The sequence below is a fragment of the Anneissia japonica genome, unplaced genomic scaffold, assembly GCF_011630105.1.
Source record: "Anneissia japonica isolate Jap-2015-1 unplaced genomic scaffold, ASM1163010v1 scaffold1302_len1884557_cov193, whole genome shotgun sequence".
Classification (NCBI taxonomy): domain Eukaryota; kingdom Metazoa; phylum Echinodermata; class Crinoidea; order Comatulida; family Comatulidae; genus Anneissia; species Anneissia japonica.
Genome location: NW_022736804.1, coordinates 1,392,919 through 1,411,394, shown reverse-complemented (window position 1 = coordinate 1,411,394; position 18,476 = coordinate 1,392,919). Strand labels below are relative to the sequence as shown.

The following is an 18,476-nucleotide window of genomic DNA, read 5'->3' as shown; positions in this document are numbered from 1 at the left end:
AACATAGCCATCGCTTGTAGAATCTGGGCAAAGAACAATGTCATTACTGTATATTTCTCGTTCAAATCGATGCGGTAGTTCGACTTCCAATGCGACGACTCATTGCGACAAAAAACGATTTTTAAGAAAGGGCCCATGGTTGTCTATGTTTATAAATGTTTTGACGAAATTAGAGATAGGTCTATCGTCTGTTGTGACATAAGGAAAACCTTTAAAATAATTCAATAATACAGTAAATTAAACTGCACATTTATAAGTATTCAATGAAATACCGCAAATCATATTGAGATTTAAATAATTGATTGAAAATATATAAAATAATAAAAAAATAAATAAATAAAAGTAGCACAGTGATATATTCAGTATTGACGATCGTTGGCGCATGTGTTTTGTGCCTAAATAAATAAATAAAAATAAATAAACAAAAATAAATATAGATCAAACCATGTATTCAGTTTACACTGATTGATTTTCAGAGACCTTTATTCCACAATTCCAGTGGCTTAAAAAGGTTATTATAAATTATGGTTATATGCAGTAAAACTGTCTGTATTATTGACACGCCTTATTAATACGATTTTAAAAAAATTCTAATTTCAGATTGAAAGCTAATAAGTTACTTTACTTGAATTCACATAGTAATTATATTTGATAATTTTATATCGGTACAGTATTTTTTTAATCCAATGAAATTTGGTTTAGGTGTCACTTTCATGATGCAAATTGACCAGATACGTTTACGTACGAGAGACAACATGGCAGAAAGTGTTGAGTCGCCGGAATACAACCCTGCAATTATTGCAGATAGTGCAGCAGTTCCAGTGACTTCTGACGTTGATGAGCTTTCGAAAATTGCAGCCAAGGTATTTATCTATTATCTTGTGCGATATAAATGATGATAAATATTCATGAAATGTAACCCTTGTGTTATTATTCGCACTAGCATACTCTACTGCTAGGCTAGGCCCTGGCTGTCCCTTCTTTATCCTCTTCTAAAAAAAATGGGCAGGGGGCAGTACTCGGCCTAGGCCCGTTGACATATACCACAATCAAGAAAGTAGCCTAAGCCTAGCTAGCCGACAACACTTGTTTAGCTTGCTGCTAGCTTTGGCAAGCAATTTAAGCAGGTTGAATAGATGACTCAGACGCACACTCTAAAAAAGTATAGTTATTTATTTTATTTGCGTGGAAAGTCTTGAATTGAAAACCAACTCAACTAAATTTTGCGTTTGAAATTGGCCTAATTTTTTGGGAAAATTGCACAGAAATCTGTCGTAACTGTATGTACTTTCCGAAATGTGCAGACAAAATTTTTACTATGCCTAATTCTTGCTTCCTGCAAAAATATTATTTTACTAATAATGCTGTTTACCTACAGTAAGTAGGCCTAGGCCTAGACTGACGCTCTACAACGAATGTACAGTATGTTTGTTATCTACATACAGTAGGTTGAGTGGTTATTTTGTGGCATTTAATGTCCAGAAACTGATTATATTTTTGTTGCTTGTATGTATGATTGCTAAGTGATCAAGATTCAGATTTACATGTTTAACTGCAAACAATGTATTCATAACCAAGCTGAAACTGACAGTAATTTTAATGAAAGGTATTATTTCTTGATGTGTAATTTTTATTGACCATTTAAAAAATAAATATGTAAATTATAATTAAAGAATTGTTTGTTTTTCAAAATAATAAAACAGCACAATGTACCTAACAACCACTATTTAAAACATAAATAGCTGTTGCATTTGCAAATGCATTAAGGGGCCAGGCACCCAAGGAATATTTCTCAAAGGAGTGAACACCTTGACCTCAAGGACACAACTCTAAGTCAGCTGCACTTGGATAAAAAACAAATAAAAGATTCCATCATTTATGATTCTCTGCTCAATTTCATGTGAACTTTTTTAGTTGAAATAATGTTTTTAACTATCCATTAAGCCATGCACTCACTGTGTCATACGACCATTGGCCGATGAATCCAACTCCACTCCCCACTGTATGAGTGATGGACAGTCGGTGGCAGTCAAAAAGCAACCTGTTGCACTCGCGTCCTGGCTTTACATCCTACATACTGTAGAATCATGTCGGTCAACGACCGTCGGGCTCTGTGAGTGTAAAAAAAAGTAGTTTCTCATCCTAATATTTAGAAAAACGGAGAATGAAGGCAATTTGAAAAAAAAAAAAAATTCCGGGATGGCAAATCCAGGATGGTCAATGGGAAACAGCTACTACTTTCTCACTTTTACCAAGTAGACACATTAAAAGCAAATAAAAGAAGCACTAGACATGATTCATACCATATCTATCCCCAACATTATCGATCGAGAGAGGAATTTTACTGATGTGAGTTAGCCAGATTTTCGTACATTTCATAAAGTAAAGAAAAAAAAAAATGGTGAGGTAGAAAAAATGGATGCGCGAGGGGACAGGAAACTACCGTAGTAGTGACATTTTTTGTTTTTAATTTAGAATATTTCATGAGGGCCAATCACACCTACCTGTAGGATGTTTCAGAGCTGCTAAGAAATATTTATGAATTTTCGTTGAGCTACCCAAAAAGGACAAGTGGTCCACGTTTCTGAGTTGCCAACATACAGTTAGCAAAGACATCAAATCAAGAAACTTATATGAGCTCTTTACGCAATTTGCATAAAACCGATTGATTACATACATGATTTCATGATTTTTATTCCTCAGTACTTTTTGTTCATATCAGATACTCCACTTGACCTCTTTTTGGCTAGGCTAGTTTCTTAATTTATAAATATTAATAATGATAATGATTAATGAAATAATAGTTAGTCAGGGGTCTTATTTATGGTTGTAATATGTACACGAAACCTGAAGGTGGCTCTCTCCTACAGTGGCCATCTTGTTGAGTACACATACACAACTGTGAATCGCTTCGTTGCCTAGTCAGCATAGTTGTTTTATAGCTCTATGATATTAATATAATTGTGGGCAAGGGCGTCACCGTGGGGTCGAAGTGGGGAACTGGGAAATTCTATAGGCAGAATAAACCTGTCTGAGAGTTTCTTTAGAATGGATGGATGCATGTGAATAATTTTTCGCCATACTGTAGATACCCTAAATTGTTTGTATCCACTGCTGTTTCTTTTATCCTCTTCAGATTCGACAAGCCAGGCCTCCTAGACCTTGCGTCCAACTCACTATCCAGGTAGTGTGCTTTGCTTGCTATGTTCACCATAGTTTCTTTTTTTTTGTCAACCAGGCTTGATATATTATAACAGTGGCAGTATGCTAATTCAGGGGTTATGTTTCAAAATAAAAGACAGACTTTTGGCTCTCATCATTATTATTATTATTTTAATGCTATATTATTAGTGTTAAGCTTTTGTTTAAATTGACTACACCTATTTTCATTGCACGATTTCATATTGTTTTTTGTTGATTAGAACTTGGGAATGAAATTTATTGTTTAATCATAATGTGATGAATTTGATTAATACTGTAGGAGAAATACTATTCAATTTCTCATTATAGGCTTTACAAATTCTTGTCTGGTGGTTGCATGATTGTTTAATTAAGAGCTGTATGAACAATAATATGTTTAGGATCGAATCATTAAATATTCCTGTTACAGTAGTAGCTGTCTTCTCTTTGATTCATTAAGAGTTCCTTTCAGAGTGATTATGGCCTCGATCTATTTGCCATGGTCTTCTGGGGTTTTATATCATTTATTTTAATTTAAAGTTGTCTGCCTGCTGAGGATATTGCTGATTCAGTTTCCACCGAGACTTTTCTTGTCTGTTCAAAATATCAGTTGTAAATTGAATTTATAATTTTTTTTTTTTTGCATTGTTGTCCGATTCCAGGGCCGTATCTAGGATTGCAAGGGGAAGGGCGGGGTATAGGGTATACCAACTTGGGTATTGGGGGGTTGTCTAGAATCCTGGGGTTAATTGGCAGGGGTTTGATCCCAGTTTCGGTATTGTAGAGATTAATCGCCAATCGGACCTCCCTGGATACGGGCTTGGATGCTAATCTTAGATGGTGCATTGTAATGTTATTGTGAGAGTTGTACTGTTATTTTTGCATGTTTAACCTCATTTTAACTGGCTGGGAATCATCATTCATGTGTGGCATTATTTTAGCTGACATTAAAAGGACCTTGGCATGTGCAGTGGACCCACATAAGTTGTGGATTTAACTGGAGTAATTTTGTTGCTTTAAATATAAGATTTGAATATATAACTAATGTACATGTTATCAAGTCTTTTTTGTTGTCATTATCATGTTGATTTCCTTCAAAGAATAAAATAAAACACTACACTGATCAAGTCTTCTTTGACAAATATGATATGCCCATCAAATGGGCATGCTGATGCCGGGCAAACCATCAGGCAAAATATATATTATATATTATTATATTATATCCCTTAATATTGAGGAGGGATGGTAATCTAACAGTTTTTTGGGTTTTTTTTAAAGGAGCTTACTAAATATGATATGTACAATTTTGCTGATCATTAAATTACCATTAATTTATTATACTAACAATAATAGTGGTATATTAAAGCAAGTTACTGTAGATAGTGAAAAGGTAATTGCAGGTTTTAACATTTGTACAGTAATTATGAATATTATCAATTCTTTGAGTTGGTTGTGCAGTACCAGCACTTTTGTGTTACAGAATACAAATACTATGCTAAAAACCTCTGTCTGTATAGCAATTGTTCAGCAAACACATTTCACAGGCTTGAAATACATTGTTTGATCATAAATAACCTGATTTTTAAAAGTAGTTTGTAACCTACTGTAATAAAAAAAACTCAACGATTTGGTTTTTAATTTGAGGTAATAAAGGCTTGTTCACTGGAAATGTGTATTATATGCTGTAGAACTGATTGATTAAAAACTCAAGAATGTTTAATGAGATACAGATTGTTGAACATTGAAAAACTGGGGGGAAATGGGTGTAACTACCACCATTTTTAAAAATTCAAAAATCTGTATCTCATTAACCATTCCCAAGTTTTTCATCAAACAACTTTATTGTGTCTTAGAAAAATCAGTTCTACAGCATATCAAAAAATTGTTTTCCTCTGGAGCCTGACTTTAAGTTTGTCCTCATCCCAGTGGCAGTGCTAGCAAGGGGCTATGAGGTTAAGTCCCCTTTTCTGACAAGACAAGGATGTGATCCACCCAGTCATTGGACACTTCTTGATATTTTTCAATTTTAGTTCATTTTTTTCTTCTCAACCGCACTAGCTCAGTTCATCAAGCAACACATGATCACATGTTCACACTCAGGGATGTAAGATTGTGTCAACTCAGACTTCTCAATTTCTACATAGTTGCTACAGAACTTTTTCGTAGTTACGGATGTACGGGAATAGACAAAAACACTACAGAAATTTAAAATAGGCCTAGACCCATATAAAATACAGTAGGTCTAAATTCCAGAACAAATTACCTTTCCATCAGGTTTGGTTACTGTACATTGTTCCTAGACAACTCATACTTGTCAGATTACTAATAAATTTATTGTAAAAAAATTAAGATAAAGACTGTAAATCTTCATCCTTTCTTTGAAATTCCACAGCTGTTATTATCATATAGGGCCTACCTGTAATTTAAGCAACCCATGTTTGCACTCAAGACAAATTCTTGTGCTACTGGAAATTTTGTATTTACTATGGATATTTGAAGATCTGGTTAATACTGAAATGCATTTTATTAAGCTTGAGAGGTCCCTGAAATAAACTCACAGTGTCATGAAAACCTGACATTAAAAACTACTTGCACAAAACTACTGCTATACAAGTTTGAGCTTTCTCTAATGCCTAAATTAAGTCCACTCTAAACAAGATAATCACCTAACACCAGCATTTGTTGACTGCCAAGCCTTTTTTTCTAGTTTCATCCCATACGCCCAAGCATGAGTACACCACCATATTGAAAATTAATTCCCAACGACTGTAGTGAAGCATGAAAAAACATACAGCATTTATTTTTAGATCATTAATTTTGGGTTCTTCCCTGAACTACCCACCACTGCCAGTGAATTTACGTGCAATAAAATAGTGGTATTTTTAGACGGTGTGGACGTGAACTCGTGTTCCTGGCAGTGAACGCATTAAAATAGTACCCTAATAATTATTATGTTCCTTCAGTATTCATCAACTGTCTAATTAACATGTTCAGTTAAGATAATTAATATTCATTGACATAAGCAAGTATACTTCTAATTTCAACATAATGGCACACAATCTTATCCCCCCCCCTCCAACATTTAAGGAATGCTAGTATGTTTTTTAACTGACTATTTTTTAAGCAAATCTGGATCAGAATATTTTCACAAAGTAATTACTATTCGTCTTCTAGTACCCTCATATTTATTAACATTTGCATTCTTTGTCCATTTTGTACTACTGGCACCTACCGTACTATTTAAAAAAATTAAACTGCTTAGTGCTAGCGTGCAAGCTAATTCCATATTGTTAGTATTAATTTCAGGTTGTGTGTATTCATTGCAACAAAGGAAGGTTTTGCAGAAGCAATGTACATTGAGGACAGAGTTAAAACATAAAGGATGTATTTTGAAAGGGTTGTTGTGTTTTAAATGGATTCAATAGAAATGAAAGGTTTCAAATATTTTTCACAGGATGGGACTCTATTGGAAGCCATGGAGATCAACGTCAGCGAGCAGGAGAAGCGCACAACCCAGACCGCCATGGGTATGAAGGACGTCTATACGGTGTACTATGTAGAAACCAGGTAAAAACTCGAAACGATTTCAATTAAACCACCATTAACAGGTGTTTGCCATTGTTATGTTTTATCATTGACCCAACAGGATTTTCCTCAGACCATTTCCATCCATCATTCTTAGTTTTCAGAAATTTAATCTCAAAGTTTTTTTTTTCAGTTTTACACCCGTCGTTGCTCAGAAATTTGGTTTCGTTATCATATCTGCTTTGTGTATATCGCTGACATATCAGTTTCTAATAGTGACATGATCATAAAGCCTGAGTTCACAGTAAACCGGCGATTGTTAGCATTAATTTTGAGCCAAATGTTTCTCGTCAACTGTTAGGTAACATCTGAGACATAATGCCAGACTAAACACATGCCAAGTGTCGATCCAGACACTGATCATAATCGGAATTTAAAACTAAAGTCAATAAAATCTTGCGCACTCCACATTAAATATAATTATAGTGTCTGTGTTTACATCAAAAACCTGTGCAAACATCATACAATATAATATAAACATTAATTGTGTAAACAATTACATCAGGTTTTCAATAAACATTACAATAGGTTTCTTCAGTATAAACCAGTAGTTACTCACTCTGTGTATGCTGTTCCATTTCACTCTCAGTTCAATTTCATCAGTATGAGAAGATCACTTAAGCTTTTGCCGCTTACACTCTTGTGTTTTTATGTTTAGAAGGATCACAATTATCATTTATTGTCCCTCAATAAAGAAAGTCGTTTGGCCCAGAGTTGAAACAAGGATTGTACAATATTCAAAAATGTACTAAAACTCATCTATTTAAAAATGTTTAAACAAATTGTTGTAACAAATTACCACCAAAGACTCTTGTGTGAGTATGGAAACTGCAGAGGTCAGCTCATCCATAGTTTTATTAATGTTGACACAAACACTATCTCTTTAAAAAATGGTAATAAAGGGGATTAACTACAATCCTGGGCATTTGCAAGGGCAGTTTGTGTTGGGTATGTTCAGTGGTTTAACATTGTGGATGGTAGACTATATTTGACTACTTTTTAAAACTTTTACTATTCTAATTGTATAGTGTCAGAATTTTGGAAGGATATATTTTTCTTTGATTTATAGCCAAAAAAGAGTCCCCTTTATTATTGGGTATCCCAAATGAGAGGTTCTTTATGTATATTATGTACAAATATACTGATCTGTGTTTTAAATAAGTGATACTATGGTGTGCTGCAATTGGTTGTTTGTCGCTGTGTATATAACAAAACCACTTTTGTTGTATACACAACCGCTGTACGTATAGCCAGTCCCTTTAAATAATAGTCTTGAATGAGATATTTAGATTGTTGATTTTTTTTCCCAGTATTCATATTGTCTGACTTTGTGTTGTTTACCAACCTTTACCATTTAAATTGCTTTCCATAACAATGTGTTTTAACCCTTACTCTATTTGACAACCATCATTTTAACCAGTCATTTGGGGAGGTTCAACTCTACAGTACTGCTAACTATTAAGGTAATGTTCAATACTACTATACTACAGTATAAGGTCATTTAGTATACAGTAGTAAATGACCAAAACAGCCGTAGCTAATGTTGCATTGTTTTATATAGTAAAAAGGATCAACCTTTATCCAAGCTGATTACTTTAACTACCCTGGCAAAGGAAACCACATTTACCACATACTATTGGTAGGTCTGTATCACTAGGCAGATGCACCTTCCCACATCCTATCTGCCTTATCACTTTCAGCTCATGTTTAGATTTGACATTGAATTCTGATGTCCACTGCTCTTGTGTCAACCAATGAGATTCTCTTAAATTTCAGGCAATGAAGTATTAAAAACTGTGCTATAGAGTTGTAACTATGTAGAAACATGTGACAAGACAACAGCCAATTGAAGATTACCTGACAAACACGCCATCGCGTCCCTGGGATACAATAGTGACCCGGTTTGCTTATGACGATTGATTCCCATGTAAGCACAGTGGAATTTCCTGATAGCTTTCTTATTCACAGCTATTCATTTATGTACAAGATTTGCATTGAGTCCTGCACTTTGAAAAACTCACCTTTGTACAGTATGCTTGTACAGTGCACCCTCTACTGTAATTCGAGACTCCTGTAAATCCGAGACAGTTCTAATTCGAGACAACTTTTTCAAAGAACAAACATCCAATCCTAATCTTTCAACACAGAGCTAACCTTCTAATAAAAGGCTGAACCAGCCCAAATTTCAGGTCTCAAAGCTGGAGGGCAAACTGTACTTATATCTGAACAATTTTCATACACTTATTAAATATAATAATAATAAATTTATTCTTATATAGCGCAAAATGCAAGAAACCTCTAAGCGCTTTACAATGAAAGGAAAAACCGGATCAAAATAAAAGAAAAATGATTACAACAGTGAGGGAAATCAGGTTAACATTATGAATGAATATTTATTTATTTATTTTAATTTATTTTATTTCATAATTAATTTATTTTATTTTATTTTTATTTATTTATTATTTATTTATTTATTTATTTATTTTATTTTTCCTTTCAATTACCTTCTCATTCCAGTTGGTTACTTTCCAATTTATTATTGATTTCTTATACATTCAACTATTTCATTTTCACAGTTTAAATATTTCTTATGTGTTTGGCTTGTCATCCTTTCCTCACAGCCCCTTATACTTAATAATATAATTGATACAGTACTGTAGGATGTAAGGGGTCCCAAGTTTGGAGAAGTCATTTCTGGGAGATATGGTATGATTGTTTGGGTTACCTGACATTGTATTTTGCTGTGTATGGTAATACCCATTGACAGGGAGACAATGGACCTTTCTGCTAAGCCTGGTATTGTTGCCAGGATCCCACTAAGTCATCCCCCCCCAAATCAAGATCAGGTAGTTAAAATCACCTTATTTTGTAAGTTAGCGCCCCCTCACCTGATCATTGTTCCCTCAATTGATCATCGTTCCCTCCACTTCACCTTTGCGCTCCCATCCTAACACCACTTCAAAGAGAGAAGAAATGAAAAGGAAGGAGAAAGATGGAAGCACAGTACTACAAAACAAGCTAATTTTCGATTTAATTTCCATGTATGTCAAGCTTCATCTTAAACACCAGCCCCACTCCCTCCCCTTCCGTGCTTTGGCCCCTACACAGAGTCTTCTATAAATCCACCCCTGCAGAAAAAATATGTTTCTAGTACCTAAAAATTGTTGTGTTGTTTTAAAGTATAGTTGACAATTGAAAATCAGTCAACAATTTATTTTTAACTGTACTAGCCCTGGGCCTAAAAGTCAATGCCAACCATCACTCACCCCATACATTTTGGCCTGGTGAAATGGCAACCACAGAGCTAAAAAATCTATGGTTAAAGTATCACAATTATTAATTGCAGCTTGAAATAGTGGCCTTTTCAATCACCACTGAAGTTTTTTGGGCTGCTTGTAAATAAATATGATTTTCGCCGAAAGGAAATCTGGACTCTAGATTATTAAAACCCTGACCCCTTATCCCCATCATGGCATACCGTTAAACCTCAAATTGAAGCCCAATGGGCTTAATCTTGAGAAGAAGCCCATCTCTAATTGAAGCCCACCTCTTCAGTTAGCAAAATTAGCTTTAAAGTGAAGCTCATGGGCTTATTTTCAATGTAGCATAGGCTTCTTTTGCGAGATAGTACAGTACATAAAATAAAATTAAAAAAATGCTTGGTTTAATTATACAGTAGTTTTGGTGATTTAATGCCAGGTAAGAACACTCTATGATACAGATTGATTTTACAGTGGCCCTATTTATTGTTTTGTAGTACTAATTCCCAAAATTTACAGCATTCATTTTTAAAAGAATTCCCCCACCCCCTTTTTACTTTGCAAAATTAGCCTTGAAAAAAAGTCCATCTCGAAAAGATTTGTTTGTAAAAAAAGAAGCCCAGCGCTATAATTTGAGGTCTTGCGGTATACAGTAGCACATACTGTAGGATTCCACAAAGATGCCTAGGTAGGAGCTCTTGTACCTCACACTTGCACTGAAATGAAACTTTAGTGTACAAGGAATTAGAATGCTAAATTTGTGAAACAATGTACCTTTCCGTTAAGTTCCGCCCCTTGGATATTGTTGATAAAACAAAAACAAAAACTAAGCGTAAATGTATGCAAACATGTGCGTTTGTGAAACAAACACTTTTGTTTCTAGGACATGTGCACATATTCCTCGCACCGTTCTAATTGGTTGCTTTTGTATTCCCTTGGCGTTAGTTGATTGAGGTTAAGTAATTGTTATCTGATGCTTCTGAAACAAATACAGAACAAACAATCAATAGTATAGTGTTATACTGTACATTATATTTATGGTCTGTAGTATAGATTTGTCCATTCCTTAATAAATGTTGAATTTGTACGATTTACTGATTATTATTTTTTATTATTTTTATTCTTTGATATTGTGTTATAAAATCAAGCAGTCTTTTATCATAAATTAATAAATACATCTTACAAACTATACAAAGAGAAAGAATTATTTATGAAACAACATAATCTGTGGAATGATTTTGATTTTTTTTAGTTTGGTTGAGGCCTACAGATAAAAGGCTTCAGCTGTAGGCTATTGTAGACAATGCCTCGATATGCTTGAGAAACTATGCCATTCAGTGACCTTTTGAAACCTAAAACTATGCTTTAGTGTTCTGGATTTACCATAGCATGGGAAACTCGATTAAACCTGACAATTAGTTGGGCATTGTCAACACTTCAGACTGAATCATAAATGCACATTTCATGGTTTAAAGTTTTCAATTAAAAAAAAGAAACAACTTGAAAACTTTTTCTTTCTGATATATACAGCCTACAGTAGTACTCTAAGGTGGTAATACATGTCTTCATCTTTTGCAGTCAGTATACAATATTCTTTCTGCCCTGTCTTTTATAGTTTGTTAATGTAGTCAGTCATTCATTGTCAGTTGTTTACTTAGAATGTTGCATACAAAATTTAAATTAGCTAAAGAATAATATTATTATCGGTTGAATTGCTTTCAGCTGGTAATGATTTATGATGAAACCTTGCTTCAGATGATTTTTTAATCCATATGATCCATATGTCCCTGAAAATCAAGCACTCTTGGTCACAGGCTTCATATTATTATTTTAAACTGTTTTCTTGCCTACACTAACCCAGGAGGGGTAATTTTTTCCAAGCTCTATGGATCTTTCCCTTCTGCCCCTTGTGTAGAAAATGGCTGCAACAACAATTTCTATTATTCATTTAAATTATTAAATATTTTACTGTTCAACAAACCCAAGGCTAAACGCTGACTGAACAGTGATCACAATATAAATACATCATCATGTCCGCGGCAATGTCATTTTTTTGGCGATAATGAATTTACATTAATTCTTAAGTATACAGTACCTTGAATTGGTTGGATAAACTAATTGTAACTGTTAAGTCATCTAATCTGGAAAAGAATTTGATAATAAATATTTGAAAGTAAGTTATTACAGTTACAGAATGGTACCCACAGGTTATCAAAACAAACTACTGTTGAAAGACATAAGTCTTCTGGTCTTGCCCTAAATGAATTTAGAGAAGAGTTGTTGAAAACTAGTTAGTTGTTTTTGGAATTTTTTGGTATGTAGAGCCCACTGTACTGAACAAAACAAAATATGTTATTTCAATTGAGTTTATTGTATCTCAGTAATGTTGCATACTTTATGTAACCAAATCAAAAACAAACCTTGTCTTGCCTGGCTGATCCATATAATAGCTTTAACTGTAACCCACCACTTGTGAGGTCACACAGACCTGACGCGACAAAAAATCGCATTGGGCTGCGTCATTCGACACTGTCTGAGTTGACCTTTAGTTGCGCAATGAGCCTTAAAAATCTTAATCTTTGTCCACGTTATCAAATTTTTTGTGATAAATTTGTGTGATGTACCCACATTTGGGTACAACAATACCCATATTACACCCAAATATGGGCATGTCACATTTATTTGTCATATGAAATTTGATGGTGGGGCCAGACAGTTAGCCTACTGTGAAATACTTGTTTCAAAAGGCCGTTTTCGAGCTTTACAGTTGTTATTAATACAGTATCATACAAGATCATTGATCTTGAACCCTATAGTTACCATATTTTTATCGACCAAAATGCAGATGATGTACAGTAGGTGGTTAGTAATGAACCCTAGACTTAGGCCTATGCATGACTGAGCCGATAGTTAAAAAAAGTTAATGCCGACTGAGTAATCCTTATTTCCAAATGGTTTGTTTTTGTCTGATGTGGAAGAAAATGAATGATAAATTTAAAATTAAATGTTTTGTACAGCAGCTACATGGAAACCATTTTCATAGAATATTAAGTACATAATAATGTCAGAAGCCAAGGAAACCTGATTGTATTATATCAGTTGCTCTGATTTCCAAGAAAATACTCATTGTATATTGACATAGTCGTATTCACTTAAGTTTAATGAACTATATGAATAAGAAGAATAAACAAGAAAGTCGTAACTCAATATTTGAGGAAATTGAGATTTTTTTTATGTTGTTTTAAGCAGAACGAAATAGCATAATCTTGTTTTGATTTTCAAGAATATTATTTTAAATAGTTATAAAAATAGTTGACTATTTTTTTTAATTCAACAAAGTTGGGTTACACTGGAAGGATGTTGATGTGTGTCACACTAACAGCACAACAACAAAGAAACATGCACTCAGCTAATGGTGATGTGCCTATAGTGAAAAAATATTTCTGACCCATCATAATTTCCAAATATCTCTGTTCTTAGGCAACAAAACAATGGAACCTCCCACTAAGTTCCCTCCCTTGAATATTGTTGCTAGGATTTCACAGAACAACAGTGTTAAAAAAAATACGCAAACATTGCATTTGTGGGACAGTAAGTGTGTTTGTAAGACATGTTTACCGTAAACGCTTGAATACGCGCCGCAGTGCTTATAGCATTTTTGGAGGCTTTAGTGCGGCGCTTATTCGAGAGCTGCGTTTATTCGAGAGCAGCGCCTATAAAATAATATTGGAGTGGCGCTTTACAGTTCATGCCCTTTCCCATTTTACCTATCTCGTGTATTTCTGTACTGTATATTGGTAGGCCTATCATAGGTCCTAGTCATCGTAAATAAAATCAAAGTGTTTCATTACACACAGGGTAATATTATGAGTGGTGCTTAGTAAAAATAATCAGGTTTAGTGCTGCGCTTATTCAAGAGCAGCGCTTATTCGAGCATTTATGGTACTCCTGGCCTTGTTCTGATTGGTCAAATATCAAATTTAATTGACACTCTGGAAAAAGATGATTTTCTTGGCCTTATTGTAGAACTAATCAATTGTCATGCATGCTACACATTCTGACATCAGCGTGCATGTGTAAATTGATTTAATTTTGATTAAATTGATTCACCACAGCCAATTGTAATAGATATAATAGAATATTTAAATTTCATCTTTAATAGTTATTAGAAGAATGAATGCTTGTTCAGCATGAATCAGCTTTGAGAGTCACTTTAAATTATGGCTATTCTTATATTGACCTGCCATCTTGGCTGAGGACCAAGCATGGTTTGATAAAAAGAAAATAACTGAAATTATACAAATTCCTGGAAGGTAATAAGTGGCCCTGACATTATTATGAGTAACATCTATTATTTGAACCCAAAGTCTACTGACCAACTAGAGTGTAAATTACCAAGAGTCATAAAAGTCTTTCATTATTAAATTATTGTCCAGACAAGACAAAAATAGAAACACCGAAAATTACACGTTTTCTTTGTGTATTAAGAAACTAAAAAACACGTACCAGATACATTACGGTAGATTCTCTGAATATAGAACTAAAATAAGAGACTTGCATTAAGAGGCTAAATCCGAACTCTCATTGTGCCCAATGGAGAACACAATGCAATGAAGAACGCAATGAAACAACAGTGCAATGGATTGTTTTTAAAAGACAATTCGTTCCAACTGCCACCGACAATTAGTAGACTGCGTTGCGTTGTCAAGTACTCACAGGTAGTGGGGTTGGATTTGTTGTGTGATGATTGTGCAACCGCCGTACGACTCAGTGCTCGGTTTTAGGGACTGAAGTTGTTGTTTTAGTCCACCGCTCCTACACAGGCACACCTCCATGTTCAAACAAATTTGAGGTGCTTTAACTGTTATTGTATTAAAAGGCAAACACTTTGGCCAACAAATACAATTAATTTTTAATGCAATGTACATTCCATACTTTCTATACAACACATATTTTTTATATTTAATGCCATAAGCCATAAATGATATGCTTTTTTTTCTTTTCTTACAGAGTCAAAGATGGAACCAGCAAACCACTGGGTGAAGAGGCAACTTCACTGTGGAGGCGTTACAGCGAGTTTGAACTTCTTAGAAATTACCTTCTTGTGACCTACTCACACGTTGTCATTCCTCCGCTGCCAGAGAAGCGGGTAAGCTCCTCGGCTTTTATATGTATCTATAACTTTCTAGCACTTCTGGTATAACTTATGCTTTATGATAGAGATGCTACATGGAGAGCCATATTAAGGCACAGCACCTCTGACAAAATTCTAGGATGAGTATCTATGTGGTGTTTTGTATCTGGATGAGTATCTATGTGGTGTTTTGTATCTGCATGAGTATCTATGTGGTGTTTTGTATCTGGATGAGTATCTATGTGGTGTTTTGTATCTGGATGAGTATCTATGTGGTGTTTTGTATCTGGATGAGTATCTATGTGGTGTTTTGTATCTGGATGAGTATCTATTTTGATCGTTTATAAATAATTAAATGTTTTCATTGGATTAATGATTCTGTCTTCTTTTATCCCCAAAACAAAGACGATCTATTTATTTTTTAAGTTGGGTTTCTTTTGTAAAGAATATGTTTGTTCTGATTTAAATCATTCTTCCAGTCTATTTATTTTCAAACAGAGTACAGTAAATGTTCATTAAAGAACATGAAAGAACAGGGAGAAAATGAACCCTGGAATCATCCCGAAATTTGAGGGGATGCTCATAGGACATGCAAGGACACCTAACAACTAAGTCAGACAACACAAGGTCAAATAAAAATGTAGAAATTATAAATGATATTAAATTTTTAGTATTTTGTATGAACCTTAAATTATTAGACAGTTCTGTTGATGATTAAAGTTAAAACAGATATTAAACAGTGCAGATTGCTCTATCGCAGATTTAAGATTTGAGAAGATGACGTGCTATTAATTAGCCTATCCGCGTCAGAGGAACTGAGATTGTCTGGATAGAATTTATAAACATTCAGATAAAAAAGGCAGTGTGAATTGTGTGTGTTTTAATCTTGTCCAGATTATCAAATTTTCTTCGACAAAAAAATTATGTATGCCCATATATAGTCATGATGTGCTTATATATGGTCATGATGTGATATTGTCATGACCATATTTAGGCATGTCACATGTTTTGATAGTCTGGACAGGGTTTTAAGATGGCTGAAAGAAATAAGATGGGGAGGAATTGTTTTTTAAGATTTACGCTAGAAAGACTTTATCTTAGAAGACTACATACAAGTGCGTGCGTAGAGTACATGTTCGTAGCCTTGATGGCACAAATTTTTAAATTCTAATTTGACCTAGACTTCAACTCAGTGATTCACATTGATAAACAGTTTGAAGTACGACTTGTTTAATTCCCAGTTGTAAAGTAGTCCGGGACAAGATGATGGCAACGAATATCATACAATGACAAGAGGAAGCCAGCAAAATTTCTGAGGAACCAACCGGTAAAAATGCCAAAGAAAATTTGTATCCCGTCCATGGTTTGACAGCATAATTCCTGATAACTCGTGCGAGATTATGCTGATAATTCTATAATACTAAACGTATTTGTAAATTGACATAAAATATAACCAGAAGTTTAGTACAATTATTGGAAGTTGAAGTTAAAAAAAGGTGTGCTTTTAACAAAAAAAATCTTGGATTAGACATTATACATTTTTGAAATATGACCAGTAGCTTTGCTTGTTGTCTGACATTGACAACCAACAAATTTGCACTCTCATCGATAAAATTGCTGAGAAAAAAAATTATGCTTCAGTAGTTAAAACTCACCTCTTTCCCAGTTAGCACTTCCCACTTGTCCATTGTGCCCATCACCCGCTCCTTCATGTCAGTACTTCCATTGTAGACATGCCACATTCATATTCAAGCGGAGCGGGAAGCCTGTTGCCCCCCCCCCCACAAAAAAAAAATTACAAAAAGTGAGTAGAAGTACTAAGAAAATAACAGTCAAATTTAAGTTTGAGGGTGTCATTTCCAGCAATCTAAAAGTGCCATACTGTACTGACTTAAAATTTTGTCTAGACACCCCACTGTCATCCTCCCACCCCCTTTCCCCCTCTATTTTCAAATTCCTCAATCCGCCACTAGTGACAATTGGATTTAAATGGCGCTGGATTTCAATCCAATATTAAGTTTACAGTAGGTGACTTGCATCTACTGTAGTAAGGTTGAAAATAACATGTACCACTTAACAGCAAGTGCACACTTAGCTTTTGAGTTGAGACCTAGTGTGGTTCTGTCAAAATCACTTTCCTCCAATGCTATTTTTTATGTTTTAATTATAAAAAAAATATATATTTCTACATTGGCATGTTAATTTCACACATTTTAAAGCTGTTGAAACATTTTTTTTTTCACATAAAAATACATTGATTACATTATAGCAGATGTATGGACCAAATCGCTAAACTGATAAAGCGCAGGGGTGAAATAAACTACAAGGATTGGATAAAAGCCTTGAACTGACATAAATTTTCTGTTCACTACATGATTGGCGGCTTGTTGCCCTCTGCCTCATCTAGGACTATTTAAGGTTGTACTGACTGCCAAGCTCTTGATCTATTAATAAATCCTCGCCACTCTGATTGCCTATGCTGTAAGCACATGAGTTCCTGTACTTGAATGTTATTTCAATTTGGTGTGAGTTCGTCTGGGATGGTCTGCCTCTCAAGGTTGCTGGTCCAGTCAGCTTCGTTAGAGAGTATCACCTGTGTTTTTTGGTCAAGGTGTCCGGGGGGAAAATTATTTTCCCACCCTTCTAGTTGGCTGAACTTTGCTCCTCCTACTCCGGGCATTTTATGATGATTCAAACTCATAACTGTACTATGAGAATCTACAGAAGGTTGCTATAACCAATATTTTGCTTCTTCATATTTTGTCTTTTTTAGTGTTTGATTTTTACCATTACAATACTTTACTATACTATGATTTGACACAAAAACCCAATGAGGCTTGCCATCCAAGGGGCTAATTTAGGTGGATCTGGGCAGGCCCTGCCATCTTTCTCACCTCCCCCCCCCCCCTTCCCACTTTTTGGAAAGTAAAAAAAAAGGAAGAAAGAAAGAAAACAAAAGAAAATTGATCGGCCAAAATGCCTCAGAGGTTATTTTCGGGTGTCTAGAACACAAAAATTTTGCAGGGGAACTCCTTTACCTAGTTGGCTGTCCCATTACAAAACAACGTATCTGCTTTTATAATTTTGATAAGTTACGTTGTTTTGCCTTGGTACGGCCGCAGTGTTATCTCAATCGGCCCCATTTTTTGGTCCCCCTTTCAGACATCTCTGGATTCGCCCCCGGTATTAAACATTTGGTACAGAGAAACTGTAATAATTACTCATAACTTTTGTAGCAAGTCAATTCTAGTAAATGACCTATTATTTTAAAGCTTATAATGTGTTGAGTATGATATTAAAAAGTAAATTTTCTTGTT

At 34.6% G+C, this 18,476-nt stretch overlaps 1 protein-coding gene across 1 annotated transcript in view; it reads left to right on the top strand.

Annotated features, from left to right (window-relative positions):
- Window positions 1-740: 740 nt before the first annotated feature.
- The window catches only part of LOC117116863 (sorting nexin-4-like), a 51,011-nt gene continuing 33,275 nt past the window's right edge, over window positions 741-18,476 (top strand). Inside the window, exons 1-4 of the mRNA XM_033260965.1 lie at window positions 741-863; window positions 3,137-3,184; window positions 6,635-6,747; window positions 15,036-15,174. Coding sequence (XP_033116856.1) covers window positions 756-863; window positions 3,137-3,184; window positions 6,635-6,747; window positions 15,036-15,174 — 408 coding nt within the window. The 5' untranslated portion in view covers window positions 741-755. The remainder of the gene's footprint in view (window positions 864-3,136; window positions 3,185-6,634; window positions 6,748-15,035; window positions 15,175-18,476) is intronic.